This window comes from Myotis myotis, unplaced genomic scaffold (genome assembly GCF_014108235.1).
Source record: "Myotis myotis isolate mMyoMyo1 unplaced genomic scaffold, mMyoMyo1.p scaffold_m19_p_1, whole genome shotgun sequence".
NCBI lineage: Eukaryota > Metazoa > Chordata > Mammalia > Chiroptera > Vespertilionidae > Myotis > Myotis myotis.
The window spans coordinates 153,320,367-153,334,615 of NW_023416313.1; the positions used below are offsets into that span (position 1 = coordinate 153,320,367).

General features: G+C 40.7%; 1 protein-coding gene across 2 annotated transcripts in view; it reads left to right on the forward strand.

Annotated features, from left to right (window-relative positions):
* The window catches only part of FMN1 (formin 1), a 407,216-nt gene that overhangs the window by 250,999 nt on the left and 141,968 nt on the right, over window positions 1–14,249 (forward strand). For both annotated transcript variants that reach the window (XM_036296418.1, XM_036296411.1), the window contains 3 exons: window positions 4,108–4,169; window positions 6,160–6,248; window positions 13,060–13,189. In XM_036296418.1, coding sequence (XP_036152311.1) covers window positions 4,108–4,169; window positions 6,160–6,248; window positions 13,060–13,189 — 281 coding nt within the window. The remainder of the gene's footprint in view (window positions 1–4,107; window positions 4,170–6,159; window positions 6,249–13,059; window positions 13,190–14,249) is intronic.

Consider the following 14,249-nt stretch of genomic DNA (forward strand, 5'->3'; position numbering starts at 1 on the left):
AAGTCTTAGCTATGGTGAATTGTGCTGCTATGAACATAGGGGTGCATATATCCTTTCTGATTGGCGTTTCTGGTTTCTTGGGATATATTCCTAGTAGTGGGATCACTGGGTCAAATGGGAGTTCCATTTTTAGTCTTCTGAGGTAGCTCCATACTGTTCTCCACAGTGGCTGCACCAGTCTGCATTCCCACCAGCAGTGCAGAAGGGTTCCTTTTTCTCCACATCCTCTCCAACACTTGTTGTTTGTTGATTTGTTGATGATAGCCATTCTGACAGGTGTGAGATGATAACGCATTGTCGTTTTGATTTGCATCTCTCGTATAATTAGTGACTTTGAGCAGGTTTTCACATGTCTTTCGGCCTTCTGTATGTCCTCTTTCGAAAAGTGTCTATCTAGGTCCGTTGCCCATTTTTTTATTGGATTGTTTATCTTCCTTTTGTTAAGTTTCATGAGATCCCTGTAAATGTTGGAAATTAAACCCTTATCGGTGGTATCATTGGCAAATATGTCTCAAATCAATTTTTAAAAATATCTAATAACAAAGAAACTTTGACACCTAGCAGAAGGACTCACTCTTTGGGGTTCCTGTAGCATCTTTCCCATTGACAAATGTTTACTTTATTCTTGTTACACCCCAGGTATTCTGCTGGGAGCTGGGTTTATCAAGATGCATAGGAATATCCCTGACTACAGGGGCTTACCATTCAATGGGAGAGGGAACTGTTATACAACATACCATAATACAGGTTCTTAAAATAGAGTACAATACCGTGGAAGAGGCAAAGAGTGAGGACTTCAGGATCCCAAGGTGAAGGGGATCCTTCCAGGGCAGAAAACCTTTCACCTGGGCCTCAGAGGATGATGGTGGGAAAGGCAGAAACTGGCATGTTCAGAAATGGGGAGCTGTCCCATCTGGCTGGAGCACAGTGTACATGGGAGAAACAGAAGTGGTAGGAGATGAGACTGGAAGTGTAGCTTGGGGGCAGGAGGGGGTGGCCTTAAAAATCAGTCCAAAAAGCTTGGATTTCACCAAATATTTAAAGGAAAGACATCTAAGGTATTTTAAACATCAAAGTAAAATTTTGAGATCCGTGTTTTCAAAAAATAGCTTCGGTGGTATGATGAAGGGTATATTAGTGAGAAAGATGGAAATTAGAGATAAAATTAGGTTAACATTCTGAATGGACCCAAAGGCATCTTGTATTAACCTTCAGACATTGGATACATTATTTTTTGTAGTTATCTGTGCATATACCTTTTCTATTAATAATGCTTTTTAAAGTTGAACCTCCTGCCTTAAACACTCAAGAATTCTGGAAAGTTTGTTTATAGCAAACTACTCAGTAGTTGTAGTCTTCTTTCTCTAATTCTTTCCAGATGTTAGAGCAAATAAGGCATTAACAAACATTAAAACACATGAACAATGTGTATGTTTAAAATCATAATAGTCATAGTTCATAGATACCATTTTGAGTTTATATGCTCTATGTGCAATGCCAAGCATACACATTACCTCCCTTAATATTTTCAGTAAGTGGTATTACTTGTTTATAGGTATTATGTTTTATGGGAATATGTTTTATATGTTTGAGGTTGACAGTTTAACCTGCCAGGATCACATAGTGAGGATGTCTTGATCTTTCCATGATAATCATCTCGGTCTTTTTCTGTACCTTATGCTTCTTTCTTCACCAGAAAAAGAAATTTCCTTTTGCAGTTACCTCTCCCTGGAATGCTCTTCTCCCAGACATTCGAAGAACTGACCCCTTCAGTGTGTAGATAAAATTTGACCTCATCAAAGAAGCCTTCATCGATCATTCTATCTATTGTCACTCATTTCTCTACTTTACTTTCTTCATAGTGTATCACTATCTGAAACGATTTACTTGTTTTTTTTCTTTCCACTAAGCTAGAGTACAAATGTCAAGATGTCAATGTTTTGAATATCTTACACACTTTGGATATACATAATCACAGCATTTTAGAACAGTTTCTAGAACTTAGTACACATTCAACAAATGTTTACTCAAAGGATGGATGAATGAGCAACCAAATGTCTCCAGAGCCCATGATTGTGCTTCTGCCCCATGCTTGCTAGATGTGTTCTTTCTGCCACCAGGCACACTGGAGAGGCACTGGCTGATCATAAAACCCTCCAATTGTGTATCTGGGACCCATGCTATTCACTTTTTAAAAAAACATTTTTATTGATTTCAGAGAGGAAGGGAGAAGAGAGAGAGAGATAGAAACATCAATGATGAGAATCATTGATCAGCTGCCTCCTGCACACCCCATACTGGGGATTGAGCCTGCAACCAAGGTACATGCCCTTGACCAGAATTGAACCCATGACCTCTCAGTCCATGAGCGATGTTCTAATCACTGAGCCAAACTGGCTAGGGCCTGATTAACTTTTAAAACCAAATATTAACTCTCCAAGGAAAGAAACCCGCATATATTCTCTTTCTCATTAGTTAATGTTTCTCAATTATAACTACTAGTTCATATTTAGTAGCTAGGATTTATGATTAGAAGTGAACATTTCTGATGAATTACTTAGAATTTCACCTTTTCTCATTGCATTCCTGTTGGCTGATTTTTGTAGGAGAATGTTGGAATTGACATTTAAAAACAAAACATTGTTCTGGGCTAGTTTCTGTTTTTTAAAGCACCATATTTAAAGTAACTAGTCTGTCTAATAAATTAGTGAATTCATATTATCTCCATGTACAAAGAACAGTGCTGGGAGGGTAAATTCTTTCTCAAACTACATTTTCCTTTGTGGTTTCAGATTGGCCTTTTCAGAAGGGTAATTTTTCTTTGTCTTGTTAGAGGTAGAATCTGAGATGACTGACTTTGTCTCTAGCATGCTAACCTCTTCCTTTCTCACTAGCCCATGTATCTAGGAATAGCTTGCTGATTAACTACTAACTTAGAGAAAGGTGGCCTGTGAAGGAATTTTAAGTACATTTCTCGATGTCCTGTGAAGTTACATGATCTTAGCTGAGTTAATTAACTTTGTTAAAATTATATAAAGGGATTCATATGATTCTAAACTACAGAAGAAGCAAAGCAATTTGAAAGCAACCTGCCCTTTACCTTGATCCCTACCTTCTCTGAAAACCATGGTGTAATGCCAATGAATAGAATAATGGTTGACGAGCAGATTTTAAGGCATTCTAAATATCACTGGTTGGTTTAATAAAATTAATTAGCCTGCCACAGAGAAAATTTACTAGCGTGCTGGTTAATTTCACAATGTAAAGTCAGAGAAGGGAGGTGGGGTTGAGGAAACAAACCTTATTAGTTTTGAATAATTATTTAAAGATGTGGAGCAGCCTATTTCAAACACTTTGATTGCCAAATGCATTAAAGCTTTAAATTCAATGTTTGTATCCTGGTATATATGGAAAGGAATCTCTCTAGATGAAATCATAAGCATATCAGTTAATAGCTAAGTGACTTATTTAAGATACAGAATAGCAAGCAAAATCTTAATAAAACCATAGGAATGAAAATTTGCCTTAAGACCAACTCTTGGGAGGTTTCCATAATCTTAATTTGCCATTGATGCAATTATTGCTTTTTCTTGTCTTTTTAATCCAAACAAGATGTTTGCAGTGACCATGGAAAGGTGCCTGAAATCACATGGCTGAATTCATTTAATTTGCCAACATTGTCCTTTTTCTCTCTTTCTTCCTGGTAATGGGCAAGAGTCAGTTCTGGTGCATTAGGTACTAAATCTCTTCAATTACCAGCCGGGAAGAAAGATTTAAAATTGTGCTTTAAACCTACAAACTGATTTAGTTTTAAATCACATACACTTCTCCCATGGAGCCTAAATTAAACTGCAGAAAGGACCCCAAGCTCAAGACATTGAACTGGTTGGGGCCAGGGCTCAGTCCAGCAACAGCAGCCAACCATTTTGGTTTCTTTCCTCGGGGCCCTAGTGCAAAGCGAAAGGGACAAGACATGCTGAAAGACACACCTTGTACGAGAAAGGGCAAGATTGTATTGCTTGGGAGCTAGGCACGGAATAAACGTTAGTATGGAGGAGTCTACTCAAAGCTGTTACTCTTTTTTCTCCCTTTTCGGGTGCTTGGCAGCCATTTTCAACGTGGATGACTCTGTGGTTGATCTGGAGACCCTGGCGGCCTTATATGAAAATGTGAGTATCAAAGCCATTCCGAACAAGAGTTTCCATATTTCCATGTCCTTACAAATAAATAAATAAATAAATAAATACATACATACATACATACATACATACATAAATAAATAAATAAATAAATAAATATGTTAAGGTCTAAAAAAAATGGTTATAAGTGACTCCTTCCTGAAAAATTGCTGAGCCATTCATTCATGTTCTTTGGTGGTAAGCATTTTGATATAACATGGATGAGGTTAAGGCACAGACATGCAAGCTCAAATAAGAGCAGACATGAGAAAAGCACAAGGTTCCTCACCCCCACTGTGGTATCTGAGTTAGTAGATCACATTGCACACCAGCAAGGGAGGGTGGTTCAAGGTGGAGACCACTTTGTGCCACGGAACTCAGCCCTGTAGCCTGCTATCAGAGTTAACGAAGGTAAGCTACTGACTCAATGTTGGTTTACACCAGTGTCTTCCTATGAGGAATGGAAATGCTAATGCCAGCTAGGAGGATTACTCTTAGTCCAAATGAGCTGATGGTGTTGAATGTGGGGTATAGCATAGGATGATGAGTGTGTGTTCTGGATTTAGAATCAGACGGGTTTAGCTCTATCATTGACTGCTGAGCAACTTTGGGCCATTTAAATTCCATAAGCCTGTCTGCTTATCAGTGCAACAAGAATTCGAATGTGCTCTACCTGATTCTTTATGAGCATTAAAAGATAATTCAATATATGTAGCAATAGCAATGTATTTTGAAAACAAACAGCACTGTACACATATGTGGTCTTTAAATTTGGGTTGTATGTGGAAATAACGAGCACAGTTACAGGTTCTCTGGACAGTTCCCTACATGTTTTTACACCCTTTACATGTATCAGGAGTTGTCTAGTACTACTGGGTGGGAACTTCTCATGTTTCCATCAGTAAGGCTCTCATTAAAAGACAAGAAGGTACACAGATACAAGGCCATTGGGAGCTGACATTGCATTTGTTGAGCACCTGGAGGGCAGTATGCTATTATGAGAGAGAGATTGCGAGTCAGGCCCTGTACCAGGTATTTTGTGGCTTCAGTGGAATCATCTATATAATGAGGGTAAGTGATTGTGTTAAAGGACTTTTCAGAAGGCAAAGTGCCTTTCTAATGCTTTTTGTTATTACCCTGGGCTCAGGACTGTGTACGTGGTCAGTACTTGTTAGCTCACAATAGAGGTAAGATGTATCCAACTGAAATAGTTGGATACATTGAGAAAGTATGCGACTAAATGCCAAAATAAGCACTGTAGATAAGGAATGCTTACAAAATTTAGAAAAAGAGAAGATGGTGACTAGAAAAAAAAGTCAGGAGCCTACATAAGTTAGGAGGGCTATTGAGAGTCAGGAACCAAATGCAAAGGACAACTTGACCCTTATCTGCTTATGGGCAAACAGAGAGAGGATTCAAAGGCAGCAGCCCAGTGTCCTGGCTTCTGTAAACAGCTGATGTCACTTATTATGACCTTTGCATTAGCCAGGGATTCTCAAACATTTGCATGCACCAGAATCACTTGGGAGGCTTGCTGGGTCCCACCCCTGGAGTTTCTTCAGTCTAGGGTAGGGCCAAAATTTTGCATTTCTAACTAGTGACAGGTGGTACTGATGCTGCTGGTCCAGAGACCACACTTTGAGACACATTGCTTTAGACCAGCGATTTTCAACCAGTGTACTATGGCACACTGGCGTACCTCAAGAATTTTTAAAACATGCAATACCGGACTATTTAGTCAGTGGCACTGACCTCTTTCCTTAGATTGTCAAGTAAAAAAAAAAATGACAACAGCCAACACAACAATAGCCTCGGTTTGAGTGAATCAAAATTATACCTATTGCTTTTTGTCAGATTGGCAAAAATATATATTTTCTTGATGTGCAGTAGAATTTTAGTAATTAGTTTATATGTGCCACGAGATGAATTATTGCTTGATCCTCAGTGCTCATTATTTTGTTTTGTTTCTTTTTTAACACAGAGAGCCCAAGAGGATGAATTGGTTAAAATAAGAAAGTATTATGAGACATCCAAAGAAGAAGAATTGAAGCTGCTGGATAAACCTGAGCAGTAAGAAAGCTTGAACACTTTTCTGTTGGGCCCCAGTGCAGCCCCTCTCTCCCTGCCTCCCAGCTTTGAACAATCACCTCTAAATGGTGCAGTGAGTTAAGTCTCAGCTCTACCATGCCTCTGACCTATTGCATGTAGCAGAATGACATGCCTGCTGGGAAAAGCACCTGGGAGATTTGTGCTGCTGGATAGACTATTTCTCAACCCCTCTCCCCACCCTCATGACTCCCCTTTCTTGTTCTAGCAACTTATTAATTCCTCCTAGACTAAACATTCTGGCCCAAAGGGTAACTGAGGAAGGAAGAAGTCATTGCTCTGTTTAAGGATTTGCTGATGCAGTTGAGAAGATATGTCAGAGCACAGCACAGCATTTGATTTTCCTAAGTGGCGTATCCAGTAAATGTAGCCTGAGTGTGTCAGTTTTTCCCCGGATTTCTCCACCTGCTCTGCCCAGTTTAGATGTGATTTTTTCATCTTCTCTTGGAGTGTGCTTTTCTCTCCATTCACTATCTAGAGTTGTTTGCTCTATAGTTTGAGGTGTCTGTCACATCCTTTGAAAACCCAGAACTCCAATGTGTAACTGAGTGACTTTTGTCCTTGGCTGGGCTCTTAGATCTGCAAACCATAGAGAAGCTTCTGCGGCTCTGCAGTCCCCAGGCCCCACCCAGGACTCAAAGTCCAAACTCTGTGCACATGTGCAGTGAGTCCAGAGCAACCACAGGGCTCCTTTGCCTGTTGCTGTTTTGAGTGCTTCATATTCAATTCAGGCCACCCCTCTCAGCCTAGAGGAGGCAAGGGTGGGAAACAAAGAGAAGAGTGATCAAGTTTTGGCTAACAAGTCAGCCCTGGAGGCATCTGAGGTTCAGTGGCTTGTACAGAAACCTTCCTGCCTTGCCCATGGGTCCTTTAGAACAACGGTCACCAACCTTTCAGACCTCACAGACCACCAGTGGCCCGCGGACCACCGGTTGGCGACCGCTGCTCTAGAATGCACCTCGCCCCTTGGATGCCTGGTCTGAATAGGAGATTTCTAGGGCTATTCAGTTATTGACCAACCTTCATGATAATTTTGGGAACCTTGGGTGAATTGTTCTCACATGCAGCATAGGTCAGGACTCCACCCACCTCCCCCCGCAATTAGTTCATAAAACCTAGTAATATTGTGAATTAATGCAAATAGAGTTCCACTGCCCTTTATCAACCCCCACTGCTGAGGGATTCTGTGGTCCACTCCCAAGTCTTATTTCCTAATACAATAAACTAATCCCCACTAACAAGCTAATCACTGAAAAGTGACTAATAATGGAATATTTGGACACTGACAAGGCCATGGGGAGTATTTGAAGACTGTCTTAGTCAGCTTGGGCTGCTATTACAAAATACCCTAAACTGGTTGACTGATAAACAACAGGAATTTATTTCTCACAATTCTAGAGGCTGGAAGTCTAAGATCAGGATGCCAGAATAGGACTGCTGACTTCTCTTTGTATCCTTACATCAGTGGTTCTCAACCTTCCTAATGCCTTGACCCTTTAATACAGTTCCTCATGTTGTGGTGACCCCCAACCATAAAATTATTTTCGTTGCTACTTCATAACTGTAATTGTGCTACTGTTATGAATCGTAATGTAAATATCTGATATGCAGGATGTATTTTCATTGTTACAAATTGAACATAATTAAAGCATAGTGATTAATCACAAAAACAATATGTAATTATATATGTGTTTTCCAATGGTCTTAGGTGACCCCTGTGAAAGGGTCGTTTGACCCCCAAAGGGGTCGCGACCCACAGGTTCAGAACCGCTGCCTTACATAATAGAAAGCAAAGAGAGGAAGCAAGCTCTTGTGTCTCTGGGCATTAATTGCACTCATGAGGATTCTACCCTCGTGACCTAATTACCTCTCATCACTGGGGGCACAAATATTTAGTCCCTAACAAGGACAAGCATTTGGTTAGGGCCAACTATACCACCTTGAGTAATGATACTCTAAGCCTAGAGTTGTCAGACTTTTCCTGTAGGGAGCCAGATAGTAATTATTTTAGGCTTTGTGGGCCAAACAATCTGTTGGAACTATTCAAGCCTGCTGTTGTAGTGCAAAAGCATAAACAAACGGGTGTGACTATGTCCCAATAAAATTGTATTTACAGACACTGAAATTTGAACTTGACATATTTTACATGTCATGAAATGTTACCATTCTACTGATGTTTTTCAACCATTTAAAATTGTTAAAGCCATTCTTAGTTGATGGGCCATACAAAACAAGTGGTGGGCTGAATTTGGCTCTGGGCTGCAATTTTCAACACCTGCTCTAAGCTATGGGCATGGCCGACCCAGTAAAATGAACAGTTGGTTTTTGTTACTGGGATTATTCCCCTTTTCCTTTTGTGTTAATGCCTTTCTAGCATTATTTTTCAAGGTTAATTGCCAGGACACAACAATGGTGGCAGGTAATTAACATATAACTTTTTTTTGAGATGTTTAAATTGATTTTTAGAGAGAGAAGAAGGGAGAGGAGGAGAGAGACACATCAATCAGCTACTTCCTGCACACACCCCAGTGGGGATCCCAGGCATGTGTCCTGACCTGGAATTGAACCAGTGATCCCTCAATTCCTGGAATGATGCCTAACCAACTGAGCCACACCAGCCAAGGCTACATATAACTCATTATTCCTGCTTTCTCTCCCAATGATCTGGATTGAAGCCCATTTTTAAAGTTTGTAAATGGTCACTGTAACAGCTTCCTGGACATGCTAAGTTGTGACTGATAGCAAAGAGGCCTGTGCGTTGTCCTGGTAAGGTGATGTGCCTGGATTCAGTTGCTGGAGGGAAAGGCACAGAGATGGGGAGTTCAGGCCTGAGTGAATGCCACCTTTGCTTTCGATCTCCTGCACAGTACAGCGTTTGTTTGATCTATGCCAGAGTTTGATTTTCTGGCAACTCCTTTGCCATTAGCTCCAAGTTTGTTGACTGTACGCATGTTGTACATACTGGAAAATATGAAGTCTTGGCTTTACAATTTCCTAAGAACCGTGTGGTGCCCAGTCCTATAAATCATAGCATGGAGAGACTGGCCTCATTACTCACCTCATCAGCTTTCTTGCACCCCAGTGCCAGGTTTAGAAAGCCATTTCCCATAAAGGTGTCATCCGCCTGGGACCAGGTTGAAAGCTGCTCCCTTCAGAGATGGCCCTTGACTCTTTACACTCTACCTTGAGGTGGTGAGGTGAGGTGAGGTGAGGTGAGGTGAGGTGAGGTGAGGTGAGGTGAGGTGAGGTGAGATTTGGGTTTGATTGGGCCTGATGCAAGCTTTCTGTGGCCGAGTGAGGACACCATATACAGCCTATCGGGATGCTCCACTAGGGCCCACAGCTGCCTTGGGAAGATACATGGATTCTGAAACAAGGCTCTGAGAGTGGAGTCCTCTATGGAAGAACACAGGATACAACATGAAATGATGTTGTGTACACAGCCCCGTGTGCGCACACACACCTGAGATAATACCATTCGGGGGTTTGGGGGATGATAAACCCAGTGTTAGGTCCTTAAAACCAATGGGCACATTACGTCATTCCACCTGTCAGCTGAGTTGCTACTGTGGATGAGTAACCAACACAATGTGAGGTGTAGAACTCCTCTCCTATATACAGGCTGAAAGTGTAGCTCTTCCTGGGAAAATGAACCTAACCTGGGGAAAGAAAGGCTTCTTTGGAGGGTATGTAGTTCTAATTACTGGCACTAGGGTATAAAGTTAGACAAGTCCAAAGGAAATCAGTCTGTAAATATTCTTAAGTACCAAGACCCAAACTACGAAACTCAGTTCTTATGGGTAGCGAATGAAACACAATTGAGGGATAAGTTATTTATCAGACACTTGCTTTATAGTCATTGAGGTTACTTATCCTTCTGATATTTTCCCAGATAAATGGGAAGGGAGTATGGTATGATTTCTGACAGCTTTGCATGGCTATTTTTGGACAGAATGTGACATAAAATCATCTCCCCCCACCCCCAAATTCGCTTCCCCATTATATCACATCTTCACATTCCACCAGGTATCCAAGTCAAAAACTTACAAGTCATTGTGGACACTACTCAGAATCCTTTGGGATTGGTCAGTTACTCTGGCTCTTGCTGCCCTGTAGCTTTCTCATCCATTTTCCCTCTCCATTCACACTTCAGGCCCTCCTGCCTTCCCTCTTAGAATATTGCAACTGCGGTTGTATAGGTCTTCCAGCCTCAGATCTGCTGTCACCGCCAATCAGTCAGCCAACCCAGGGCCATGGTGATTTTCTAAAACAAAAAGCTGAAAGGGTCACTCCTCTGTTTAAAACCCTACATTCATTTAGACAAAGTTTAAACTCTTTAGAACACCATGCCCCATTTTAGCATCTGACTCCTCCTCACCTCCCCGACAAATATCATGCAAGCCATCTAGGCTCTGCACAGCACCAGAGAGAGCTCCAGGGAACCGTGGCTGACCCGGTCCCTCATGGCTCTGTCTTTGTGCCCTGCGTGTGACTTCCGTAGCTCCTGTTATAGCCCCATCACTGGGAGCACTTACGTGCAACATAAGTTGGTGAACTTATGGGCTTGTCTCCTCATATTGGCCCCGAACCTCCTGTTCTGAAACTAGCTATAAGTAATTGTTCAAGCAACATGCACTTTTCATCTGTGTCCTTCTTGCTGAGTTGAGGTGTTGAGCAGTATATTCTCTTACACAGTCTCTGCAAATGCTTCACTCTGTGTTCATTTACTCTAGGAAGTGTGCACACGCTGGGGATCAGGTCCTGCTTGGGAATAGAGACTCACGGTCACATTTGGGAGAGGAAGGAATGCAGGGCACTTCCCTTGCGGTAGCTCTCAGCAGCATCTGAGTAACTAAATTCCCTGAGTCACCACAGTACCAAATGCCCCTGTCCCTCAAGCTTTTTACTACTCATATTTGTGAAAACTGGTGGTACCCCTTATTCCAGTTATAAATAAATCAGTGGTTTAATACTAATTTTATGAAGAAACAATTTACATAAACATGTAATTTCTTCATCTTGTCCTAATCAGAAATCGTATGGGTTTTATATCCCATTACATGATTTTCATAATAATCCATTACAGAAATTTAAAACACAGGTGTGGCTTCTTTATGGGTATTCTTTACTTCATCTCTGTGTCATTTAAAAACAAAAAAGAAGAGGAGCCCTGGCTGGTGCGGCTCGGTTGGGTGTTGTCCTGTGCACTAAGGGGTCCCTGGTTCAATTCCCGTTCGGAGCACATGCCCAGGTTGTGGCTTAAAACGCTAGTGGAAGGCATGCAGGGGGCAGCCAATAGATGTCTCGCTCTGGCATTGAGGTTTTTGTCTCTCTGCCTCTCTTCCTTCCTCTCTCTCTAAAAATCAATAAAAAAAAAAAAAACACAATGAGAAAAGTTGGCTTAGAAGATTAAATATAGGAAATCCAATCAAGAAAAAAAAATTTTAAAGAAGATATTACCTGGTTGTGGGATAAATAAGAAAAACAGCTGATAATTAGAATCTTATTAACACCCAGAGCTCCCTAAAAAAAATAGTAAAAGAAGCACCGAGTATTAGCTAAGGGAATTACTTCAGGCATGGAAAGAAGGAGGCCCCAGCTTCGCAAGCATTCTTGGGCAGAGATTGCAAAATGTCAAAGTAATGATGTTATGAGTTGACCGAGGCTTTCAGAAATATCAGGTAATAATCATTTCGACTCCAAAATGAATGTAATTGCTGTTAGTGGATTCTCTCCTTTTCTGAGTTCACATCCAACTCTTTCCAACCGTTTAGTTTTATGCCCCTTCCTCTGGTGACTGGCCAGGAGAGTATGTAGTTCTTCCAACTTAATTTTGCAAAGGGCACCGGTGCCCAACTGCTCAGACAGTGAGCTTTTGTGTGTAGGTTAGTACTTGCCTTTAGCTTTAAGATCTGCCTTGCCACAGTTTTTAAGCAGTTTTAGATTGTGTCCACTTAATGAGTGCTGCTTTGTTCCAAGCACTGAGCTCTGAGCTCTGTTTATATAGGTAAGTTGATGTGGAAGAGTAAACAAATATCTGCAGAATAGGGACGTTATCGACTATTATCTAATTCATTAAGCAAAAATCTCACTTCAGTAAGAGATTTTGTACCACTTGTCTCCAGTCCTCACTTTACTCAGCTGTATAAATATATCCTTAGAGAATGCTGCATTATACAGCAAGTATATTGTATATATTTTCTCATGCCCTAAAGGCTAACGCTTCTCATTTGTGTTTAGTCTCTTAATTGGGTAGCAGGAGATAGATAACTTGTTGTGATTCATTATAATTGCATTAATTTTCTGTTCCTAAAGTAATTTATATACCAGGCATTTATTTTTTAACTATGTATTTTATTGATTTCAGAGAGTAAGAGAAAGAGCGATAGAAACATCAATGATGAGAAAGAATCATTGATCGGCTGCCTCCTACACACCCCACACTGGGGATCGAGCCCACAACCCAGGCATGTGCCCTGACTGGGAATCGAACCGTGACCTCCTTGTTCATAGGTCGACGTTCAACCACTGAGCTATGCTGACTGGCCCCTATGCATTTATTTACTACCATAAAAACCCATTTTTTGAAAAGTGGCTTTGTTATCCACAGTAGAACACATCGCCTTAGAGTTGCTTAAGTTAGCCTGGTACCTTTTAAGTTTGTTAAATTAATTGTCAAATAAGGAATGCTCTCATGATGGATCTTTTCCAGCTGTCTTTTTACTTTCCTTGTGATTTTATATGAAGCTAGATAATTCCTTCTTAATTTTTACAGATTTTTACGTGAATTAGCCCAGATCCCTAATTTTGCTGAGCGTGCCCAGTGTATCATCTTCAGATCTGTCTTTTCCGAAGGCATCACCTCCTTGCATCGAAAGGTAGAGATCATCACACGAGCTTCTAAGGTATGTTGCTGTCTAATTTAAAAAGACAACTTTGTCCTTATTAGGGGTAAAGGAGGAAGCTGGGAGTGGGAGAGATCAGCTAGAGTCCCTTTGCCAAAACTTTTTGGGTTTAAGATTGTGTGTTTTTCTAAGTATAGCTGTGACTATTATCCTGCCCAAGTGTGAGTATGCGTGTGCATGCAGATGAAGTGCGAGGCAGAGGGAGAGAGAAAAGGAGAGAGTGGAAAAAATGTCATTCTTACAGATTTCTTCTCAAATATTCCAAACACCTTCCAATGTACATACTGGCCATTTAACACCAACCCAAATAGTATAGTTTATTTTTTACTCACTGTCTGGATTACGAAAGAGGTTTTGCCTCAGACCCATGAATTTGACCATCTGAAATGTGCTACATAGTGAAATAAAAATATTCTAGAGATTTGTTAAAGGAAACAAATTATTATGATAATGAGTGATGAGCAAATAAGTTTTTGTTGGCTTTACCATATTGGTATTCATTATAAAGTTAAATTCTAGCATTTGGCTTTTTCTCCCAGTGACCCATGTCCTTAAGAACACTCTCCACAAATACTGTAGCTTTTAGTTTAATACTTAGTTACTTATCTGAAGGCATTATTTTTTTCTTTCTAAAATATAAAAGATTTCAATAAGGGAGGCATATATACCAAAGTATAATATGTACCCTTTAATAGTGCCCAGAGAGTCAGGAGCAGAAGTCAGCCTAGAGCTGCATTTGGATTTCTTTTCCTAAAATAAAAGAAAGCCAACTAAGACTATAGAGAAAGGGGAAAAGTATCTATTTGGAGTTTGTACTTGAAGCAAAGAGAGAGAGAGAGCGAGAGAGAGAGAAGGAAAGGGAGAAGGAGAGAGGGAGGGAGGGAAGTAAGAAGGGAGGGAGGGAGGGAGAGAGAGAGAGAGAGAGAAGAGAGAACAAATGAAATGGGGAGCGAAGAAAACTCTAAGCAGCTTGAAATGATAACAGTGAATAGACATATCAGCAAACACTTAATACAGGTAGCCTCTGGCCTTGAACTACCTGATTGTAGTTCACCTCTGA